General features: G+C 36.0%; 6 protein-coding genes across 7 annotated transcripts; 3 read left to right on the top strand and 3 right to left on the bottom strand.

Moving 5' to 3' along the window:
- Positions 1–1,176: 1,176 nt before the first annotated feature.
- Positions 1,177–2,722, bottom strand: LOC106332292 (probable receptor-like protein kinase At5g20050). The gene has a single exon (XM_013770764.1). The coding sequence runs from the start codon at positions 2,647–2,649 to the stop codon at positions 1,279–1,281; it is 1,371 nt and encodes a 456-aa protein (XP_013626218.1). The 5' UTR covers positions 2,650–2,722; the 3' UTR covers positions 1,177–1,278.
- A 2,428-nt stretch (positions 2,723–5,150) lies between these two features.
- On the top strand, positions 5,151–5,462 carry LOC106329717. Its single transcript, XM_013768373.1, has one exon. It carries the CDS (start codon positions 5,226–5,228, stop codon positions 5,460–5,462), a length of 237 nt encoding a protein of 78 aa, XP_013623827.1. The 5' UTR covers positions 5,151–5,225.
- An 896-nt stretch (positions 5,463–6,358) lies between these two features.
- On the top strand, positions 6,359–9,326 carry LOC106329216 (tRNA dimethylallyltransferase 9). Of its 2 annotated transcripts, XM_013767829.1 has the most exons (12): positions 6,362–6,420; positions 6,463–6,761; positions 7,019–7,072; positions 7,200–7,242; positions 7,328–7,436; positions 7,525–7,723; positions 7,806–8,022; positions 8,104–8,198; positions 8,451–8,545; positions 8,659–8,734; positions 8,825–8,964; positions 9,044–9,326. In XM_013767829.1, exons 2-12 carry the CDS (start codon positions 6,498–6,500, stop codon positions 9,141–9,143), a joined length of 1,392 nt encoding a protein of 463 aa, XP_013623283.1. In that variant the 5' UTR covers positions 6,362–6,420; positions 6,463–6,497; the 3' UTR covers positions 9,144–9,326. The 2 variants fall into 2 exon arrangements, with proteins under 2 accessions (XP_013623282.1, XP_013623283.1); XM_013767828.1 differs by having other exon boundaries at positions 6,359–6,761.
- A 1,806-nt stretch (positions 9,327–11,132) lies between these two features.
- LOC106336103 lies at positions 11,133–13,124 on the top strand. Its single transcript, XM_013774827.1, has 3 exons — positions 11,133–11,353; positions 11,848–12,242; positions 12,331–13,124. Exons 2-3 carry the CDS (start codon positions 11,853–11,855, stop codon positions 12,877–12,879), a joined length of 939 nt encoding a protein of 312 aa, XP_013630281.1. The 5' UTR covers positions 11,133–11,353; positions 11,848–11,852; the 3' UTR covers positions 12,880–13,124.
- Positions 13,018–14,265, bottom strand: LOC106336104 (GTP-binding nuclear protein Ran-2). The gene is made up of 5 exons (XM_013774829.1): positions 14,206–14,265; positions 14,053–14,121; positions 13,916–13,972; positions 13,713–13,830; positions 13,018–13,614 (listed from the first exon to the last, which is right to left on the bottom strand). The coding sequence occupies exons 1-5, from the start codon at positions 14,207–14,209 to the stop codon at positions 13,197–13,199; spliced, it is 666 nt and encodes a 221-aa protein (XP_013630283.1). The 5' UTR covers positions 14,210–14,265; the 3' UTR covers positions 13,018–13,196.
- Positions 14,266–14,802: 537 nt separating this feature from the next.
- Positions 14,803–17,552, bottom strand: LOC106336252 (26S protease regulatory subunit 8 homolog A-like). Its single transcript, XM_013775027.1, has 9 exons — positions 17,222–17,552; positions 16,646–16,743; positions 16,329–16,553; positions 16,159–16,221; positions 15,911–16,074; positions 15,639–15,795; positions 15,426–15,524; positions 15,218–15,328; positions 14,803–15,134 (listed from the first exon to the last, which is right to left on the bottom strand). Exons 1-9 carry the CDS (start codon positions 17,412–17,414, stop codon positions 14,994–14,996), a joined length of 1,251 nt encoding a protein of 416 aa, XP_013630481.1. The 5' UTR covers positions 17,415–17,552; the 3' UTR covers positions 14,803–14,993.
- Positions 17,553–21,219: the final 3,667 nt, after the last annotated feature.

The following is a 21,219-nucleotide window of genomic DNA, read 5'->3' as shown; positions in this document are numbered from 1 at the left end:
TTTTGTCACCGTTTTAAAAATATTGGTGGAGCCCACACATACCTTTTTGCCTAAAAAACCGTTTTACATACTGCAATAATGCTGCTCTTAGTTCTGTTTTTAGAACAATTCCAACAATAAAAACCATATAAATTTCTAAAAAAAAAATTAGGATTATAATTTGTCAATTGTATTTTATTTTTTTTCAAGTCAATAAAAACATTAATTTTCTCTTACATGATGACATGTATGTTTTGCTCTGTTCTTAAAACAACTCCAACAATAAAAAACCATATAAATTTCTAAAAAAAAAATAGTATTATAATTTGTCAATTGTATTTTATTTTTTTCCAAGTCAATAAAAACATTAATTTTCTCTTACATGATGAGATGGTTACTAATAGGTTCTAAAAACTTAGTTTAGAACAAGTCAATAAAACATGTATATCCGGATTTCTATGGGTCTCTTGGTGATTAATCTTAGGGTCTAGAAAGCCTATGAAATCACACCAAAATTATTAAAAAAATATATATAATTTTCTTTTTTTTTTTAATATTTAGAACCCCTCTTCATACTTATTGTTAGAGGTGCTCTATAGAATGATATTAGACAACAAAAAAAACAGCTCTCGTGACTTTAACTCTACTATACTAAAAAAAAGTACAGTAGAGGTAAAGTCCACAAGAGCTGCTTCTCTTAACTTTATGTGCTGCTTCTCTTAACTTTATGTGTCATGTACAAACAAAGAAACTACTACTAAATAAAGTAGGCGACGACTTCTAGTGCACAGAGAGACATCAAACTTTCATACCATTGCTAAGATGAATTAAGTTTCTTCAAACTATAGAGGCATTCATTATAAAAAAAAAAGTTTTTTGAATGAATAAATTTGACATCCATTCATAAAAAGAAGATGAATTAAATATCAGCTACCCTTGCACTGCCAATAAGAGCTTTACATAATATTGATGTTATTATTAGAAGTGTCAAGTACGTACTATTGTTTTCCTAATAGGTTTGAAACAATAATACAAAATTCTAGATTAGATAAATCTCACATTCTCACTTGGAGTTGTGCTGATGTGTGCTTGGGCAATGATAGCTTATTGACTCAGCTCATTTGCTAATCTTGGTTATGTAAGGGTTGTGCTTACTACGTACATATCAAAGGCTGGAGTGTAAAACACTAAGCAATCTAAGTTTTAGACTTGAACAAAACCAAATATAAACAAAGAGTAGGTTCCGGTTATGTTTTGTTGTGCTTATTAACATATCAAACGAAGAAACAAACCAAAGCTCTAACGTGGAGAAACTGGAGATATGATACTAGAACAAACAGACGGAAAACGAAAATGCCTCCCCCTCTGAATATGCAATTTTGGCATCTCTACAACCCTTCTTACACCTGTAGTCACATCATCAACATCATCATCATCACCACCAGCTGCCGCCAAAAGATCGACCACAACAAGTTTAGAATCCGGCGGCTCATTCACCGTAACTCTCCCTTCAAGCATCTCAATCACCGTAGCCATATCAGGCCTATTCTTAGCCTTCTCCTGTATACACCAAAGAGCCACACACACCAGCTTCATCACCTGCCCTTCATCATCAACCTCCTTGGCTTCCATCAACCGCTGATCCACAATCTCCATCACTCTCCTTTCTCTCATCTTCTGGTTCACAATCCTCGGAAAATACTCCAACTTCTTCTTCTTGGTCCTCTTGTTCTCTACCCTCGTTATACTCCTCCTTCCTCCGATCATCTCTAGGAGCACGATCCCGTAGCTGTAAACGTCAGACTTCTCGGAGATACCGTGCTCTAGAAGCCACTCTGGCGCTAGATACCCGCACGTGCCGCGAATCTCAGTTACTACTCGGCTCTCGTCTCTGGCAACCAGCTTTGAGAGTCCGAAGTCCGTTACCACCGCTCTGTAATCCTCGTCGAGGAGAATGTTCTCTGGCTTAACGTCAAGATGCAAGATCTTGGACCGACAATCATTGTGAAGATAAGATAGGGCTTTCGCTACATCTATTGCAACTTGGTACCTTTGGTCCCACGTCAAGCAACATCCTCCTCCAACTCCGAGTCTTCTCTTTCCCGGGAAGATCCATACATCGAGAGACGAGTTTGGTATGTATTCGTAGACTAAGAATCTGTAACGGTTCGCTGATGAATAACCGTAAAGACGAACTAGATTCTTGTGCTGCACGGAAGCTATGGCGGCGACCTCTGACCTAAACTCTCTTTCTCCTTTCTCTTCTCCTTCGATTCTCTTCACAGCTACTTGGCTTTCGTCTTTTAAAACTCCTTTGAACACCGAGCCTGATCCTCCTTTCCCGATCTGGACTCTGAACCCGTCGGTGGCTTCTTCGAGATCCTCGAGCTTGAACTTGGTTGGTACTCCGGCGACTTTTCGGAGGAAGCTGTACTCGATTCTGAGCTCTCTGCCTTCGGAGATGTATCTTGACTCGAGGTTCTTTCTCTCTCTGTTGTAACGGCTTCGGATTACGAGGAAGCAGAACACGGCGAGGATTAATGAGATATCGACGCCGGCGAGGAGGTAAAAGGGTTTGGAGAGTTTTAGATAAACACGGGCGGCTATTATGACGAGGAGGAGGGATAAGACGGTTAGAGTAGCGATTATGTTTGCTTTCTTGTCTTCCATTACAGGCGATTTAGAGCTTGTTTGACTTCATGTTTTGTTGTTCAGATGAACATCGTGACTTGTGAGCTGAACAAAGGAGAGGAAGGAATTATTTCAAATTAAATATAAATAAACAAGTTATATTTTATCGTTTATTTTTGTTATATTTTGAATGGTAATAAATTTAGATATATTACAAAGCGAACATAGTTGTTGAATTTGTGGCCAAATATAATAATATTTTGGCTGTCTTTTTAGCAAAATAATCATTGATATCAAAACAATTTTACAATGTTATTATAGAAACTACAAAAGATTGTTATTGTTAAAACAATAAAAAAAATTTAAAAATGATTTGATCATGTTTTTTCTGTTAACATATTATTTAATATAATTTCATATAATATAACTTATATATTTATACATAGACATGTACTATGCAAAGTACAAATATAGCCATATAGGTTTGTCATAAATTATCTGAAAGAGGCCATAATCTGCAAGTTGTCCCAGGTTGTATTGTTCAAGTTTAATCGGGTTTAATCGGTCAAGTGCGTTCTGAAAATAGTTCAAATCGTTAAGGGAAAATTTTCATATTGGGTTTTGATTTGCGAATTTGTTTTAAAAAAGTTAAAAAACGGTTTGATAATTGCTTCAAATGTTTGTCTACCTTAAGTATTCATTAGCTGGACGTGGCCATTTGTTGACTTTGACAGCTGAAATGGAATAACATAAACATTAATTTGGCTTCGGAGACTACTAACTTCGCCGGTCGGAAACATGCCTTGATCGGTGACTGACTCGTCCTCACGTTTCTCTTTCTCGTTTACACGTTTTATATAATATATGGGCTGAACCGTAGCCATGAAGAATTATGTCATCTTCGATCGAGTTTACTTACCCGAAACTTCTTATGGAATTAAACAAATTCGAGTTAGAAGAATGTGTCTGTATTATTGCATTAGAAAACGTCGTTTTCTATTTTATTTATCCGTGATTCTTGTTGTCTTTTTCTAAGTCAACGCTTTGTTGTCATTTAGTTAAAAGTTAAAACCCTTTCTGCTTTCTCTGACTTCCATATCGCAAGCGTTCATTACATCTGGTCAACCGAAATCAGGCATACGATATCACTCCCCATTGGTTGGCCGACCTATGCTTCAATTTTCATATTTTCATTTTACAGAGAAAAAAAGTTTCATAGTATTTCAAAACTTGGTAAAAAACATTAATCACAAGAAAAAGAATAGGGCAGATCAACACCGAGTTGAGGCTCAATATATTTTTTAAAAATAAATTGCTTTTTCAAGTAGAATCGTATTCCTAAGTAAGGTGAGGTAGAGTGATTTGCAAGAACTTTTGAATCCTCATAACTAAAACACATGATTTTTAAATGATTGGATATGCCAGCAATAAAAGCGGTGGACAAAAATGTGATATCAATAAACCTTGATACATTTTTTTTTTTGAATAACATAAGGTGTTCGGAACTGTCTGACCACATGTGAAACTAGTAATTAGGACCAGACGAGAATCGATTTTTGGAATGGACTAATATAGCAACTCTTTTTCCATTCCAAAACCACTATGCCACCATGGAAATTGATCCTGATATTATTTTTTTACAACAACCTTGATACGTTTGTTTGGTATTAATGCTATAGCGTATACTCCAGAATTGTTCTAAAAACATAAATTCCAGAATTAAATTTGTTTAAGCATTTATATAACAATTGAAAATTCTATTAAAAATAAGAAGTCTAATGTCATATGAACGCGAACTTTGACTTGAGGGAAAGACATGTGCACCTTCAAGTTCGCCTTCAAACAAACACAAATCTTGAAGTTTTGAAAGAGCTTTATCCCTAGTGTTATACTTGTCAACGCTCGATGTCTTGATTTGTAATGTATCTATGATTATTTAATTATTGCAGCCAGGAATTAGTACATACATGTAACTTCTTGAAGTATGTGATTTTTAACGGGGTTTTGAACTTTTTCATGAAACTGGTTGCTCCAAAAAATAACAATTACAGCCACATTTATTAGAGATACCACAAAAACTGTTTTACTCAATGTTCATGTATGATTTTAGGTTTCTGCATCAATTGGTTGCTTCATAAGATCGTTGGATTTTAGGGAGGAAGCGTCTACTATCAAGTAAATTAAGACTTCACTATATGGAAAACATGGTTAGGTCATGTGAGACAGTACTCATATATTTCAGCTAAGTAGGAAACATTTGGTTTAAGATCATCTACAACATATATTACATTTCAAAGTATTATATACCCTACGTATGATCCTACATTCCTATTCAATACAACTTGTATTGTATGCCTACAAGATATTATACATTTTGAAAGCAAAGTTCCCTGATCATATTCATCATAACTTAAGCCATAACTTCAGGAGTTTGAATACGCAACATTAAATATCTATGAGGACGTACTTTGACTTTTGAACTCTTATATATAGATTGTTGAAAACTACGATGAATAGCAATATATATACATGCAAAGTTGTCAGTAAACCATATAAGAAGACATCCTTAGCAACTTAGTATACTATTTGTTTCCAAGTCCAAACCAAGCCACAAGATGCAGAGGTTACAAATTAGTTCTCGGCCATCCGAAGAGTTTCTGATCAACATCTCCCCGGATTCTTCAAGCCCCGATGATCTCGTGGTCTATGATGTCGCCAAGAAGGATATGATGCTTCACAATAATAGTTACAAGTCTGTTAATGGAGAGAGAGCTATTCACCTAATCCCTCTTGTTCTCTTTCTATGTGCTTTTGTTCTTTGGTCTTTTTCAAGTGTTACTACTAATCTCTAGTGACGTACGTAAAGGAATAATAGACATTTCATAATTTGTGATCATTTTGATAATGATAATATATGATTTTAATTACAATATTAGCCAATACTTGGATTCTTTGTTTGTGAAGTGTTAATTACAATTGTGGCTCCGTTGACTAATCGAAAACACAATTGTTGTAAAAGTAATGGAAAAGTCTATCTTTAATTCTTTATTCATAACATAGAAGTTCATTATACAGGAGATTACACCGTCATAGATAAATCATAAATGGAAAGAGTACAAATCATAATCCAACTAGGAAAAAAGAAAACATAAAGACATAAGGAAAATGAAAAGCTGACCGAGTCTTTCTTTCTTGGGCCGCTGATAGTATATCTCTTGGTTATCGGTCATCCACAATCTGATTCATAACAACAATGTTATGGTTTTTGGTATCTTGTATGTATATTAACTAACATAAAAATCAAAGATAAAATGTTATTGCTTTAGTTTTTGATAAAATTATGTAATTAATTAACCGGAATATCCAAAACAAAATGTTATTTGTTTCAATTTTGGTAACATGTATCAATGTTTTAAAAATCGGGTTAGGTGACTTATATAAAATTATTGTTAAGGCGGATCCGTAGGCCGATTTTTTAAACGCCTAAACCGATATTTAATAAATTGTGTAACAAATCGTTTCGTTCATAGCGGATTTGTCGATTAAGCGGGCGTCCCGCTGCCTAGACCAAATTTTAGAACATTGCATGTATTTAATTATGATATAAATCAACCGGGAAAACCATTGTTCCTTTTGTAAACCGACAATGTAACTATAAACCATTTTCAAATCAGTTCATAATTTGGATTCGGTTTGATCTGTAAACCTAACCGAACCGTACTTCTCTAATCCTTCTTTCACTCGCTGTCTTCGTCTCTCTTCGAGATGAGCTTTTACGCGGGTCATCCTTCCGTAGCAAACGTCTTCAATCTTCAATCTTCAATCTTCAATCTTCAATCTTCAATCTTCAATCTTCAAGCTTTTAAGCTTCCTTTAACGTTCGTGTGATGGTGACTAGCAGTAGCGTATTCTTGACTGCCCGTACATGTTGCTTGAGGCTGCAACCGCCTTCCCTTGTACTGCGCCGGAGATTATGCGGCGCCACCGCTTGCTCTGTTTCTCTAAACGGGAACACTTCGAATAAGAAGAGAAACTCCGATAAGGAGAAGGTGATTGTGATATCTGGTCCCACCGGCGCGGGGAAAAGCAGGCTCGCCTTGGAGCTAGCTAAGCGTCTCAACGGCGAAATCATCAGTGCTGACTCCGTCCAGGTCCATTTCTACTTGTGTACTCTCTGGTTAGGTGATTATAGCTCACTAGGAGTGACTAATTTGAGCCCTTGTCTAGGCCAAGCCTGGTACTTTCAAGTTCAATTGTCTTAGGATACTCTAAATGGTTGGACTTGGACCCGGTTGTGTCTGAAATGCTGAAGTTGAAGTTTATTTCTTCTTCTTCTTAGTTTGATAAAGTTCCACAGCTTTGGTGTGATACTAAAAAGGTTCTTGCTTTTGTTTGTAACTGACAACAGGTGTACAAAGGCCTTGATGTTGGATCAGCCAAGCCATCAGCAAGTGATAGAAAGGTATCCTTCTAATATATAAATATTTGGTAAGATTTATTCTTTTTTTTTTTAAATCTGATGTTGGTGGCAATGGCATGAATCAGATTTTATTATCAAAAAAGTGTATGTTTATGCAAAATTATTTCAGGAGGTGCCACATCATCTTATCGACATTCTGCATCCCTCTCAAGGTTTCTTCTTCAGTCCTCAAATACTTTCTAACACTCATGTATGCAATAACCAGAAACTTCACAATTTTTCATGCTTTATCTCTAGACTACTCCGTGGGACAATTTTTCGAAGATGGAAGGCAAGCTACTAAAGACATTCTTAGTAGAGGGCGTGTTCCCATAGTCACAGGTGGCACTGGACTGTACCTCCGATGGTATGTCTTGTGCCCCTTTTTGTATAATGTTAAAAGCGAGTCTAGTTTCATCATTATCATGCTCTCTCTCTCTCGGTAATGTTTTAAGGTTTATCTATGGGAAGCCAGATGTACCTAAGCCTTCTCCAGAGATCATCTCTGAGGTTCACGATACGCTACTTGATTTTCAAACCGATCATAACTGGGATGCAGCTGTTGAGTTCGTGGTCAATGCTGGTGATCGGAAGGCTTATTCTTTAGCTCGTAATGATTGGTACAGGCTTAAGCGTAGCCTCGAGATACTCAAGGTTTGAACATGATTTTGAGAAAATTATTATTAGTTAAAATGAGACATAACCTGTTCAAGGTTTGTTTGTTTTACCTTGGCAGTCAACTGGATCTCCTCCGTCTTCCTTTCGTGTTCCATATGATTCTTTTCGAGATAATTTGAATTCTCCTGATGCCAATGATGACTTCAGTGAGAATGACATCTCTGTCCAGAACATAGAGACGGATTTGGACTATGACTTCCTTTGTTTTTTCCTGTCAAGTCCACGGATTGATCTCTATAGATCTATTGACTTCAGATGTGAAGACATGCTCTCAGGTTAGTAACTGCTTGCAAGGATAACAATTGCATGCTCTTCTGAGTTTGTCTTCTTTGATGCTTGTTGTCTCTCAAATTCAGGTGCTGATGGAGTTTTGTCAGAAGCTAGATGGCTTCTTGATCTTGGTCTTCTTCCAAACACAGGTTCTGCAACTCGGGCCATTGGCTACAGACAGGTAAAACTATCTAATATCTCTATTAGTGATTGTAATTAGCCAAGGGTTCTGTATCAAGGTTTTAGCTGTCTAATATAAAAGCATGTCCACACTTCAGTGAAGAATATGGACTTGGGCTCTAGATATTGCATGAGGTCATGTCATATAGCAGTTCCCCTGGAGAATTTTATATATACATTGATATATATTAGTTAATTAATTATCCCTTTATATATTAGTTAATTATTTATCCTAGATATCAATGTCATTCAGGCGATGGAATATCTGTCAAAATGTCGTCAACAAGGGGGTGTAAGCTCCCCTGGAGAGTTTTATTGGTTTTTGAACAAATTTCAGCAAGTCTCCAGGTGATTCCTCTACATAAAGACTTGAATTATCTGGTGAAAAAATTGGAGTTGCGGTTTTAATTCTTTCCACACGGTATTCATATATTCACTTTGTTTGGTTGATTGATGCGCAGAAACTTTGCAAAAAGGCAAATGACATGGTTCAGGTGTGAGCCTATGTACCACTGGCTTAATGCTTCTAAACCACTGGTATACATACATGTGTCTGATTCTATTCAGTCTCTTTTATGTCACTATTGATTTGGTGGTGATACAATCCTTTTGTCCTCCTCGTCGCAGGATACAATACTTGATTTCATTTACGATGCTTATGAGAAGGAAACAGAGACGCTGGTGGTGCCTGATTCCATCAGGATGAGCAAAGAAATGAGAAACTCTCGAGAAGCTAATGCACTAAAGGCCTACCGCCCCAGAAATAGGTAGAGAAGACTCAGAGAGTTATTCTGTTTGTTGGCTCTATAAACATTTGGTTATGAGTTGTGAATCTGTTTTATGAAGGCATTTCGTTGGACGAGAGGACTGTTCTTCGGTGTTGGAGTGGATCAGAAGTGAAGGATGTAAGAGTGAAGTTTCATGCGTGGAAGGAGCTGCAATATAACCCACTTGCACACTTTCTTTCTATCCGCAGAAGCCAAAAAAAAAAACAAAACAACAGCAAATGTGTTTTTTTTTTGCTTGTATGAATGTATGAGTAGACAAGGTTTTAGATTATGTTCATTTATTTATTTATGAACCAAACATTTTTTTGCTGTCTACATTTCACATACAAATCTCAGATTCACTCCCGTGTTAATTGTTAAGCATCAATCTCATGTTCATCCTCATACGGTTTGAACCGATTTGAGTTAAAAGAGCATATAATATTTTTTATTTTAGATGATTTCATTCAAATAGTTTCTGAACAGATTTAGGAGTTGGTGCCATACGGCCATTATCGTTTGTGAATCAAGACTGTGTAAATAAAATACTGCAAGATAACGACATGAATATTATAACATTTTTTGGGTACGTTAGAAGCCAAAAAGTATTATATTCAAAAGTGAAGTGGGAATTATGTAAGCCACCTGACCTGACCATCCCCATAACGTTTTTTTTCCTGTTCTCTCGTAATTAAACTTTTTGCTTTGATCAATAATAGGTAACTTAAGTAGAGCTAGGAAGTGGAGTGATCGGGACTCTCTCTCCTCTCTCTTCTCTCTGTTCTCTCCTTCATACCTTTCACTGAGAGATTGAGATGAGAGTCGGTGACTTTGTTTGACCGCCGGTTCGTTACGGCGATCAACTTCCTGTCCGTCGGGACCTTTTCCGACAACTGTCAGCTTCGTCAGGGATGGTTGGTCGGCTTTCGACTCTGGGGCTCATTCTTTCTCAGGATGTAGTCGCCGGCTTTTGACTCTGGCGAGCCACCTTCTTCTCCGGTGGTTTCGGTCGGCTTGGTTCCGAGTTTATCTCGGATTTCGTCTTCATAGTTCTTCGCTTTTGGGTTTTCGATTCTCTGCTTTTAATCCTCTTGTGATTGAACGCATGCAAACGGATTTCTTTTACAAGTGAAGATCTGTTTCTTATCGATAGTGTTTGTGGCTTTTGGATCTGGCGGCTCTGTTCTCAGTCGAGCTTCCTTCAGCTTATGGACTTTCGGGGATTTTGGAATCTCTGTTGAAGTTCTTCTCTGTCGACGGTGCGTTAATTCCCTCTTGTCGGCCGCGGCGGTTCTAACAACGGGTTCCTGTTTCCGGTGGAACACGCCGGTTAGAGCTTCTGTCGGTGACTTTCCGGTCGGCGAAGATCAGTGGCTTCTTGACCTGTGGGCGCGTGTCCCTCACACGCTAACTTGGTAACGCGTGGAAGAGTGTCGAGTCGCCTCACCTGCTTCCCTTTGGACCATTTTTGGTCTGGGCTTCTAGTAGGCCTCGTGGTTTTAATGATTTGTCTCTGCTTGGACCTTATTTTGTAGTAGTTTATTGCATTTCTTTTGGGCCTACTTTGTGTTATAGTTCATGTTTCATATATACCCAGTTGACAAAAAAAAAAAAAAAAAAAAAAAACTTAGAGCTCTTTTGGCACACCTGAACACGCACATTGCTCGTGCTGCTCACCAACAAAAAAAAAAAAAAAAAAAAAAAAGTAACTTAGAGCTCTTTTGGCACACCTGAACACGCACATTGCTCGTGCTGCTCACCAACAAGAATCATATAAAACAAATGGCATACGGATATTCGTCGCATTTTTTTCATTATTTCTAAAAAGTTTTCGTCCTTTGAACAACTAACGTCTACGTAATGATGAAATCGCTGATGACTTACAGAACGCATTTCTGTACAAATGGCTTCCGTAAACTCCAAAACGAGGCCTAGTCATCCTCTAAACAAAGATAATAATAGTCACCTTCTTTATTTGTTATGGTTATTTCACCCATTTATCAAATAAAAGCAAACAAAGGGCCATTTCTCATGCGGTTTAATGGATACAAAAACGTCAAAGCCCAAAGGGGTTACAAGTTTGCAACTTGAACTATTATTTTCTTCCTCATTTTCGATTCTTTTCCTTTAAATTTAAAACTGGCTAAAGCTATGTGGATTTTGTTTTGGCTTGCTGACGTGTAAAAAGCCTAAACTTATATCTTTTTCTAATTATATTTTTGCATATAAGTTTTTTTTCTTTGCCCCTTTGATCCTTGTTTGGTTTGGTTGCCCAGAAAATTAAAAAAATAGATGAAGCTTTGTTGTTGTTGTTTGTGGAAGCAGAAGAAGAATGATGGCTTTCTTTGCGTGCTAAACACTTAGTGACCAAACTTCTTTTCTTATTAAGGTAAACATAAATTTTTAATTTAATTTCTGAGTTTTTTAGTCTCTTGATTGTCTGCTTAACGATGAAAAAATTGTTTTCTCCTAATCAATTTCTCAGTATAATAAAGACTCTATACATTGAGTCATCACACTTTCAATTTCATTAAACAAATTATGACTTTTATGCAATCTGGTGATTGTGAAGCAAAAAGAATCTGAAACGTTTATGACAAGAAAATTGAAGTTGAAGTTTCTGGATGTGTCAGATTCTGATGGATCTACTGCTCCAACTTATATTTGATGGTATTATTTGCAATGGATCATCATAAAAAAATACTTTTTGTGATTTACTGACTGCTTCATTGGAAGTTTTTTGCTTTTTATCTTGTTTTGTGTTTTCAACTCAAAGAATGCTATGGATAAGAGTCTTAGCTTGTGTGATGTTAAATTCTGATCTTATAAGTGTTTGGAATGTGAATATATTTTCACATCTTCAAAGGTTCTTTTTGAGAGCAGGAAGGATGAGGTTCAAGAAACGAACCAAAGTAGAAGTGTTGACCAAATCATCTGTTCCATCTGGTGCTTGGCGATCTGCTGAGATACTATCAGGAAATGGGCATTATTACACTGTCATGTATGATGGTAATGACGGTGGTACTACAGAGAGGGTGCCGAGGAAGAGTATGAGACCTGAGCCTCCTCCTTTACAAGTCCTACAATCTTGGGCTCCTGGTGACGTTCTTGAGGTTTTCGAACGCTGTTCGTGGAAGAAGGCAATAGTTTCCAAGGTGTTGGAGAATGATTGTGTCTTGGTTAGATTACTTGGTTCCTCACTGAAGATAAAGGCAAACAAATCCGACATTCGGGTTAGACAATCTTGGCAAGACAACGAGTGGATCACGGTCGGGCAGGTACTTGTTGTTTCTGTCTTCTTTCATAATATATCTTTCAAAGCCTTTTTATTAAGCTGACATTTTGTTTATACCATTGGGGCTAAAGGGTACATCACAGACTTCAACAGGAAAGTTAGGGAGGAGAAAGGTGAATCTGAAAGGGGAGTATGTTTCATCTGAGAGCAAAGACAAGCTCAATGAGTCTCATGTATTTTCAACTAAAGGTCCAAAGAAACGGACCTATTCTTTGGTTGAACCACACAAAGAAGAACAAGAAGACGATAGAGAGAGTGTTGCATCTTCTGTTGGCAGTTGTAACATGGACATGGACGGTTTAAGCACTGTCTCTTTCGGTCCCATAGAAACCGGTAATTCTAGTGACACAGAGTCATCCTCTTGTGTCTACACAAGCATCAAGATCAAGAAGTATAACTTTCCAGCAAACAGCTCAGAAGCTGCTGATGTTGTTCACATGCTAGAGTTGGATGAATACCGATCCAGCATTGAGAGACTGCACGCATCAGGACCCAACATAACATGGGAACAAGAAACCTGGATCACAAATCTCCGCTTGAGATTGAACATATCAAATGAGGAACATCTGATGCAGATAAGAAACCTCATCTCTGTTGATAACAGTACTACTTACAGATAGAATCATCATTCACAACTACAACTTTGTTTTGCATAGAATAAATGTTAAAGAGTAGTTCGTACAAATGTCCCTTCTGAACATATTTCTTTTTTTATTGTGGTGTTACTTGATAGAGACCTGCAAAGTATATAGTATATGATGATTCCTGCAAGTTTCATGTTTCATATCTCACTTTGGGTTCAAAGACAAGTCGCTGCTCTATTCCAAAACGATCTTAACAATATTCCCCCAACATGTTAAAAAAACCAAAAAAACACAAATAGAGAATCAGACAAAGTAAACAGCTTCCCATAGCAACATAGTGGGAAGCTTCTTTTTTACTCAAAAGCGTCGTCATCATCATCAGGGAGAGGCTGAGCGGCTGCGGCAATGAGATCAGCCTCGTTCCTCTGCTGCTCAGCAACGTCAATGTGAACCTCAGGGGGAGCAAGAGCCGGCGACTCAACAAAGTGAAGGTTCTGGTCACCAGCAAGCTTCCTAGCGAGGTACAAGAAGGGCTTCTCGAAGTTGTAGTTACTCTTCGCGGAGATCTCGTAGTACTGAAGATTCTTCTTCCTGTGGAACGTTACCTGCTTGGCCTTCACTTGCCTGTTCTTCACGTCGACCTTGTTCCCGCAGAGAACGATGGGGATGTTCTCGCACACACGGCAGAGGTCACGGTGCCACGTGGGGACGTTCTTGTATGTGAGACGCGCCGTCACGTCGAACATGATTACAGCACATTGACCATGGATGCTGCAAGAGAGATATATTAAAAAAGAAATTAGATTTTTTATATAACCAAATCAACCATGATAACATCATCCTAACCAGATCTAAACTGTGACACTTACTAGTAACCATCTCTAAGGCCACCGAACTTTTCTTGACCAGCAGTGTCCCAGCAGTAGAAACGGATCTTGCCACAGTTTGTGAAGAAATCTAGAGGATGAACCTCCACACCAATTGTAGCTGCAACAAACACACATCATTCCCCAAAAACAATCAGAAAATTCAATTCAAGAGCATTCAGTCTATGTTGATGTTATCTACTTACGTTCATACTTCTTCTCGAACTCTCCAGTAAGATGTCTCTTGACAAAAGTTGTTTTTCCTGCAACAAACACAAAGACGACATGTGATTCCACTGAAGAACAAGAGTGAGTAAGTTCTATAGAGGAAGGGGGTTAGTACCTGTGCCTCCGTCACCAACAATGACGAGCTTGAAGCTAGGGTAATCGACGGTTTGCTGGTTAGGTAGAGCCTGGAAAACAAATACACACTCAATTTAGAACAAAGAAACAAAGACAGAAGATGAAGCTAGAATAAGATTGAAGAGAATGTTTACCATGTTGTCGGAATCGAGAGAATCTCAGGCGATGGGTTTGTGTGTTTTGTGTGTGCGTGGAGAATGATGTTTTAGGAGAGAAGAGGCGAGATGGGGGTTTTTATAAAAGAGGAAATAAAGGGAAGGGTTTTTCGCTTAGGTCTGACGCTATTCTTACGACCGTTAGATTTACTTCTTTTTTTATGGTTCTGCAATTGTAACGCAGCTTTCTCCACCGTTGGATCTGTTTTTTTAGCTTTAGTTCCACGCGGTCTTTTCCGACACATGACTCATAAATTTTTATTTTTCATTTTCCAAAAATGTTATTTATTTATTCCACTTATCAAATTTGAAATTTGAACTTCCTCTCAATATACGTTGCGATTAACAAAAATAAAAAAAAAAATTGAAATGTGACCAGTGTTTGTAACCACATCTTGATTCATATTTATGCCACCACCGTTTCATACATACAACATGTTGAAATTCAACAAAGTGAATGTGTGACCCGTCACATAAGCTCACATTTCACACTTTGCATATACCCTGATCCTATTAGATTATACCTTTGATTCCATAGTGGGTTTCATATAAACAAATCAGTACATGTTATCTTAGTGTGCCCAATGGAGGGGGGGGTCTTTCTTGGATAATATCTCTTAGTTTGAAGACGATGAACTCGGAACTGGTATGCGTACATTCAAGTACACACTACCGTTTTAGGCAGTAAAAAAAAATTGTTTTCAAACGCTTAAAGAACAAACAGAAAAGATTCTTGGAAATAACAGAGAACAGAACAGAGAGATTCCTACTTCCAGAGCTTACGCAGAGACATGTTCTTCTCTGTGTCTTTCTTCATAACCTTCGCCACTGCCATCTCAAAGTCTTCCTGTGTCACGTGTACTCTCCTCTCCCTCAGAGCAAACATTCCCGCCTCCGTGCACACAGCCTGACCATAGCAACCAAAAGCATAAGAGAAAGAGAGACAAACTGTAGAGAGAGAGAGAGAAGTGAGGGGAAAAAACAGTTTACCTTCAGTTCGGCACCTGAAGCACCATTCATCTTCTCTGCAATCTTTTTCAGATCAATACCACGCATCAAGTTCATCTTCCTCGAGTGAATCTTCAAGATATCACAACGTGACTGCAAACACATTTTAGAAACATTACATTAGCCAAACATGTACTTCACAACCTATCTACTCAAACTCTATAATATGCAAAATAGGCACAAGCATTACATCTTCATTAGGATTAGGGAATTCGATTTTCCTATCAATCCTTCCTGGCCTGAGGAGAGCTTGATCCAGAATATCAATACGATTTGTCGCCATCAGAACCTGCAGCAGTTAATTTGAGATGATTAATGAGTTTGTCTACGACCTCAGACTACGATACCACAGACTTGTCCTTTTCAGATTCACGATTTTTTCCTTAACAGCTTTAACAAGTACCTTGATTTTGTTTGATGCTTCGAAACCGTCAAGTTGATTGAGAAGCTCAAGCATAGTCCGCTGAACCTCACTGTCACCGTTTCCACTTCCAGACTCCATACGAGCAGACCCGATACTATCGATCTCATCCATAAAGATAATTGATGGTGCATGCTCCCTAAATACCATAAACCATCAGGAATAGTTATTAAGTAAGACAACAGGCAAAAGGATTCACAAGCATTATTTACCATGCTTGAAATGTCAAAATAGGGTCTAGCACATATACAAACCTTGCCATCACAAAAAGTTCTCTCACCATTCTAGAACCTTCTCCAATGTATTTCTGGACCAGCTCCGAACCAGAAACTCTGATGAAGGTACAGTCGGTGTGATGTGCCACAGCCCGAGCCAAAAGTGTCTTTCCAGTCCCGGGTGGACCATATAACAACACACCCTAGCAAGAAATGAAGATGAAATAATCTCTAACTCACTTGAACATAGTTACAATAGACAAAATAAGTTTTCAAATGATGTGTACCTTTGGCTGAGCGATTCCAAGAGACTCAAACAATTCAGGATGCTTGATTGGAAGCTCAATGACCTGATGAACAATTTAAGATATTATAAAAATATTTAAAAGCATATGAAACAACAGAGGGAATAGCAAAATAAACCAATGACTTTAGGGTCGTTATTTCAATGACATACCTCCTTAATTTCCTTAATTTGCTGGTCAAGACCACCAATCATGTCATAAGTGGAGTCAGGAACCTTCTCAACTTTCATAAGGTTAACCAGGGGATCAACTTTACTTGGCAGGACAAGGTGGAGAACATAGCTATCATTACGGAGAGCAACTCTTGTAGATGGGGTAAGTTTAGTTATGTCTATACTTTTGTCAATATCAACAACATACTTCCCCTCTGGATGAACCTGGAAAACGGGAGTTTTAGCTTCTTCACTGATAGCTATGATGTGTCAATAAGATTACAACAACACTAAAAACATGATATAAGGATTCATACCTTAACCAAGACCTTGTTTTTTCCCATAACTTTGACCACTTCACCCACATAGGACCCAGGTTCCTGAAGCAGCTGCAACTCTTCTCTCAGCATTCGTACTGTTTAGTTCATAAAGAATTAACTAGATATCTTTAAAATGTTTTGAATTCAAATCAATTGGTTATTGGGATGACTCCTTAGACGAGTATGAGAGTAAAGAGAAAACTAGGCTTCATAGTTGCACAACCAAAGTAGCACTACTAACAGCTCTTATTGTATTTAGCAGTATACTTCTAAACACCTTCAAGATAACAGTTTGGGCTAAAACGATGAATCAATCTATCACTACGCTTGATACCTCTCCAGATTATATCTTTCACTAATCCTCACCTCACAACAACTCTACACATACTCAACAGACGCCTAAGTCACAAACCGAATCAAGCAATCTGAACAAGATCCAACATAGAAGATTCCATCTTCACCCTCAATCCCAATAATCGAAAGCTCTAATCATGGAATCCTAGATTACTACAACTAAAGAAGACGATCGATCCAATTCCATGGAAACTAGGGCAAAAGGAGGAAGAAAAGGACCTCGAGAGTTGAGATCGTTCCTCTGAGCTTCGAGGCGATTGAGGTTGTTAGTTTTCTGGCGGAGAAGTCGCTGGAGCTCGTCGATGTGCTGGAGATAGTACTGCTTAAGCCCCTCTCCTTGTGCTCCCTTCACGTTGCAGGTTTCCTCCATCGCACCCTCAGGACGCCTCGTCTCGATTCCTACGGCCGCCATTTTTATCACAAATTATCGACGCGAGCGAGACAGAGATCTAGTATTGGAGACGACGATGGATCGGATCACAGGGACGAGGAGAGCATTTAGCAATTAATGCCCTCTTATAAATTGGAATCTTGGCTTATCCAACAAGACATCTTCTTCTTCTTTTTTTCTTTCCTTATTATTTATTTATTTAAATAAATTGAATTGTCTAAATTTTATACTAATTATTTTGATTTTTTTTATTAAGCTATTGATATATGGGTTTATCCATTTTTCTTTCTCTTCTTATGGACGAATTTTTGTAATAGATATTTTAGTTTTGGTGAGAAATAAATATATTTATACTTGGTTCACAGTTTTAAATAAATTTTTGTCTATCATGTCTTCACTTTTTATTGAGTTAATTAGGTGAATATACAAATTTTGTGTCCAAATTGGAAAAATATGCATATTAAAAATTAATTTACGAACCATGTGACCGAGAAGGTTAAAATGACAGAAGTAACCTTATGTAGCACCGAGAAACAATTATCCTTATCCCGTAGCCAATTATCTTGTCTCTTTCAAAGAACACGTAGTTTGACAACGACAGCTTTAAAACAATAGAATTTGATGAACTAAAAATTAGAAACGTAATATCTCATAACTCTATTCGAAAATGCGGCTAACGCGCCCGATTAGGGGCTGGCGAGTCGCTCGGCGGAGCTGGGCCGTGGAGATTTCACCATAGTCGGCGAACAAATCGGAGATTGCTGTATAATTTTTTTTTTTTTGAGTTTTGAATGTTTAAAACTGAATTTTTATGGCAAATCTATGTATATGAGGCATAACTACCACGAATTTACACAACAATTTGATTATTTACATGAGAGTAATTGATGGCCGCCATGGATTTAGCTTTGCAGAGGCGAAGCCCTAAAAAAAATCCAGGAAAATGATGAAAGTATTACGATTATGCCACACATTAAAAAGTTAAATAAAAAGCCCAAAAAGAGCTTTGGTTAAGTTGAACCCAGTAACCGGTGAATACCAATGTCTCTTGTCACTAGGACATTGACAATTATTGTTACATCTCCCAAATACTAAATTAAATTAACTATAGTATCCGAAAACTAAAAACTGTACCAAAAACTAGTCCCTCATTTATCTCCGCGTAAATCCTGATTTTTTTGGTAACTAGCTAGGCCTGGATTAACCACTTAAATTAATGAATACTAAAGTTATATAGTAGCACAACTCAATTTGGCCATGTGTAATCTTTTGTAATAACTCAATTTGGCCATGTGTAATCTCTAGTAGTTTCTTTTGAAAATAGAATAAGACAATGAAAGTAAAAAAAGTTGTTACATAAAACATAATGGTTATTGGATGTTGTATCCGGTATTTTAAAATTATAATTGGTTATATGTTGTTAATTAAATTATTTAAACTAAATTATATATATATGGATGACTTCTATCTTTCTTATGTAAGAAAAAATAATTTCTATACTAATCATATTTATCTTATAAAATTAAAATATAAAACCAAAAGTAATAAATATATACTAAAATGTAAAAGAATATTGATATAAATCCTCATATTATATATCTTTAGAACTAAAATATAAAACTAAATATTCCTAAGACTTCCATGGGAATATATATCTTTACGATTTGAATAGAGATAAAGAGTTTGAATATGAATCATCACATGACTTTTATGTAAAATATATTTCTGGACCATTGATTTAGCTTTGATTTAATATATTATTAGGTCTTAGTTTTATTTAGTATTTAAATATAAACGCTTTGTATTTTTTAAATTTAAAATTATATTATAAAATTTTTTTTTTTATTTGATAATTATTTTTATAATTTTTTATTTTTATGTATGATCTAGATGATCTGAGTTCGAGTTTGTATATTAAAGCTCGTATAGTAGATGAGCTGAGCTGAGGTAGCTCATGAAAGATCTAAACTCACTGTGAGCTGAGCTGAGTTGAGCGAATTAACTCATTTTGACACCCTAGTTACTTGTTAGTCCATATGGCAATTACCATTCTACCATTAATGAGGGGTATTTATTTATTTGAAAACACAATGTCCGGTGAAAGTAGAGATAAATATTAATAGTGATTCTGAATTAATAATATTAATAATAAGTGGCTCCTTAAATAAAGAAAATACATAGTTGGACATCACTTTTATCAATAAGTCATGTTCATGTTTTAATAGTAATGATTTGTTTATTATTCATATACATTTAATAAATAAATAAATATATATATATATGTATATGTATAAAAAGAAATAGTTGATTATAAATAATAAGTAGTTCGTGTTTTAAAAATAAAAATAACAGTTAATAACTCATACATATTATTTAAATATGATTACCACACAATAGTTCAGTTTGACTAGTTCCATAAGCACAATAAAAAAATAAAAGTGAACACCGTTATAATTATCACAAAACAAGTCAAACAAATCTAACCAATTTTTGTGGATCGCCATACAAAATATGCATTACTATCTTACATAATTAGATCTAGAGATTAATTGAAAAACCTATAAATTAACTACCATCTTACATAGAAATTTCAACCATCAAACAATAAAACAAAAAAAAAACAAAAAAAAATAGTGTGTATCAAAAAAATATCACAAAGAATAATATGTCGTCATCACAGTTCGCTATCTTTTACATCATCTTAATTTCTTTATTTCCTTTTCATGAATGTATGTGTTTATAATAGTTTTTTTTTGTTTTGTTTATCATCTATTTTTCACTATTTTAATCACATCATAATATCCTTGATAAATTTTTTTTGCTCTAAATGATATTGTTATTATTTTTTGTTTATATAGTTGTCGATGGCCAAATTATTGAACGCCCGTTCATGCCACCTGAAAAAACTTGCACGGAAATCCAATGCCCCACAAAAAGTGACAAAGCCCGCAGGTGTTTTTGTTGTGGAGTTAACGAGGAGAGAATATGTTACGCGGACCCAAGACAGTGTGCGGCTGACTGTGGCAGATGAACATAATAAGTTATCTCAAGAACCTACATCAAGGATTTAAAAAACCATGATAACCGTTTTAATACCTCCTAATATCTTTTTTTTTTGTTTTATATGAATAACACATGTTTATTTATAGGCCAACATATACAATATATGCCTACTGAATAATTTTTGTATATTATTATTTATTTGTATTCATTTATATATTATATATCTAATTAGATTAGAATAAACACATAAATCAAAACAATACGTCTTATTTATTTACAATATTGTTTTGGTAAATAATCAAAACTATTCTTTTATTTATTTAATAAGATATATAACTAACGTTCAATGACATATCTTTTTATTTATTCAATAAGATATATAACTAAAGTTCAATGACATGGACATAGATATATAGTATATTTTAATATAAATATTTATTATTGAGAATTCAACATTTTCTTTCCGGCCTTTCAATCAATTGATACATGACACCTTGCGTTCTTGAACCGATAACCATCTTTCGGCTAACCTAGCCTCCGCCGTCCCCCAGGACCGAAAATTTGAAATTCAAAATTTCATATAAAAACTCCATTGTAGAATTCAGGCCTAATGATATTTTAATGTGCGATATTTTCAGTGCAAATTTCAAAATTAAAATATTAAGGTTTCAATTTTTTTTCAATACAAATTTATAAATTAACATATTTATGTATTTTTATATGTATATAGTTTAATTTTAAACTATATTAATATATAATATGAATGTCTATTAAATAGGACTTTATATTCATACGATTTATGATCATTTGTATCTTGTTATTA

This window comes from Brassica oleracea, chromosome C3, assembly GCF_000695525.1.
Source record: "Brassica oleracea var. oleracea cultivar TO1000 chromosome C3, BOL, whole genome shotgun sequence".
In the NCBI taxonomy this organism is placed as follows: domain Eukaryota; kingdom Viridiplantae; phylum Streptophyta; class Magnoliopsida; order Brassicales; family Brassicaceae; genus Brassica; species Brassica oleracea.
Note: the sequence above shows the minus strand (reverse complement) of the source record. Positions and strands in the feature narration are given on the sequence as shown.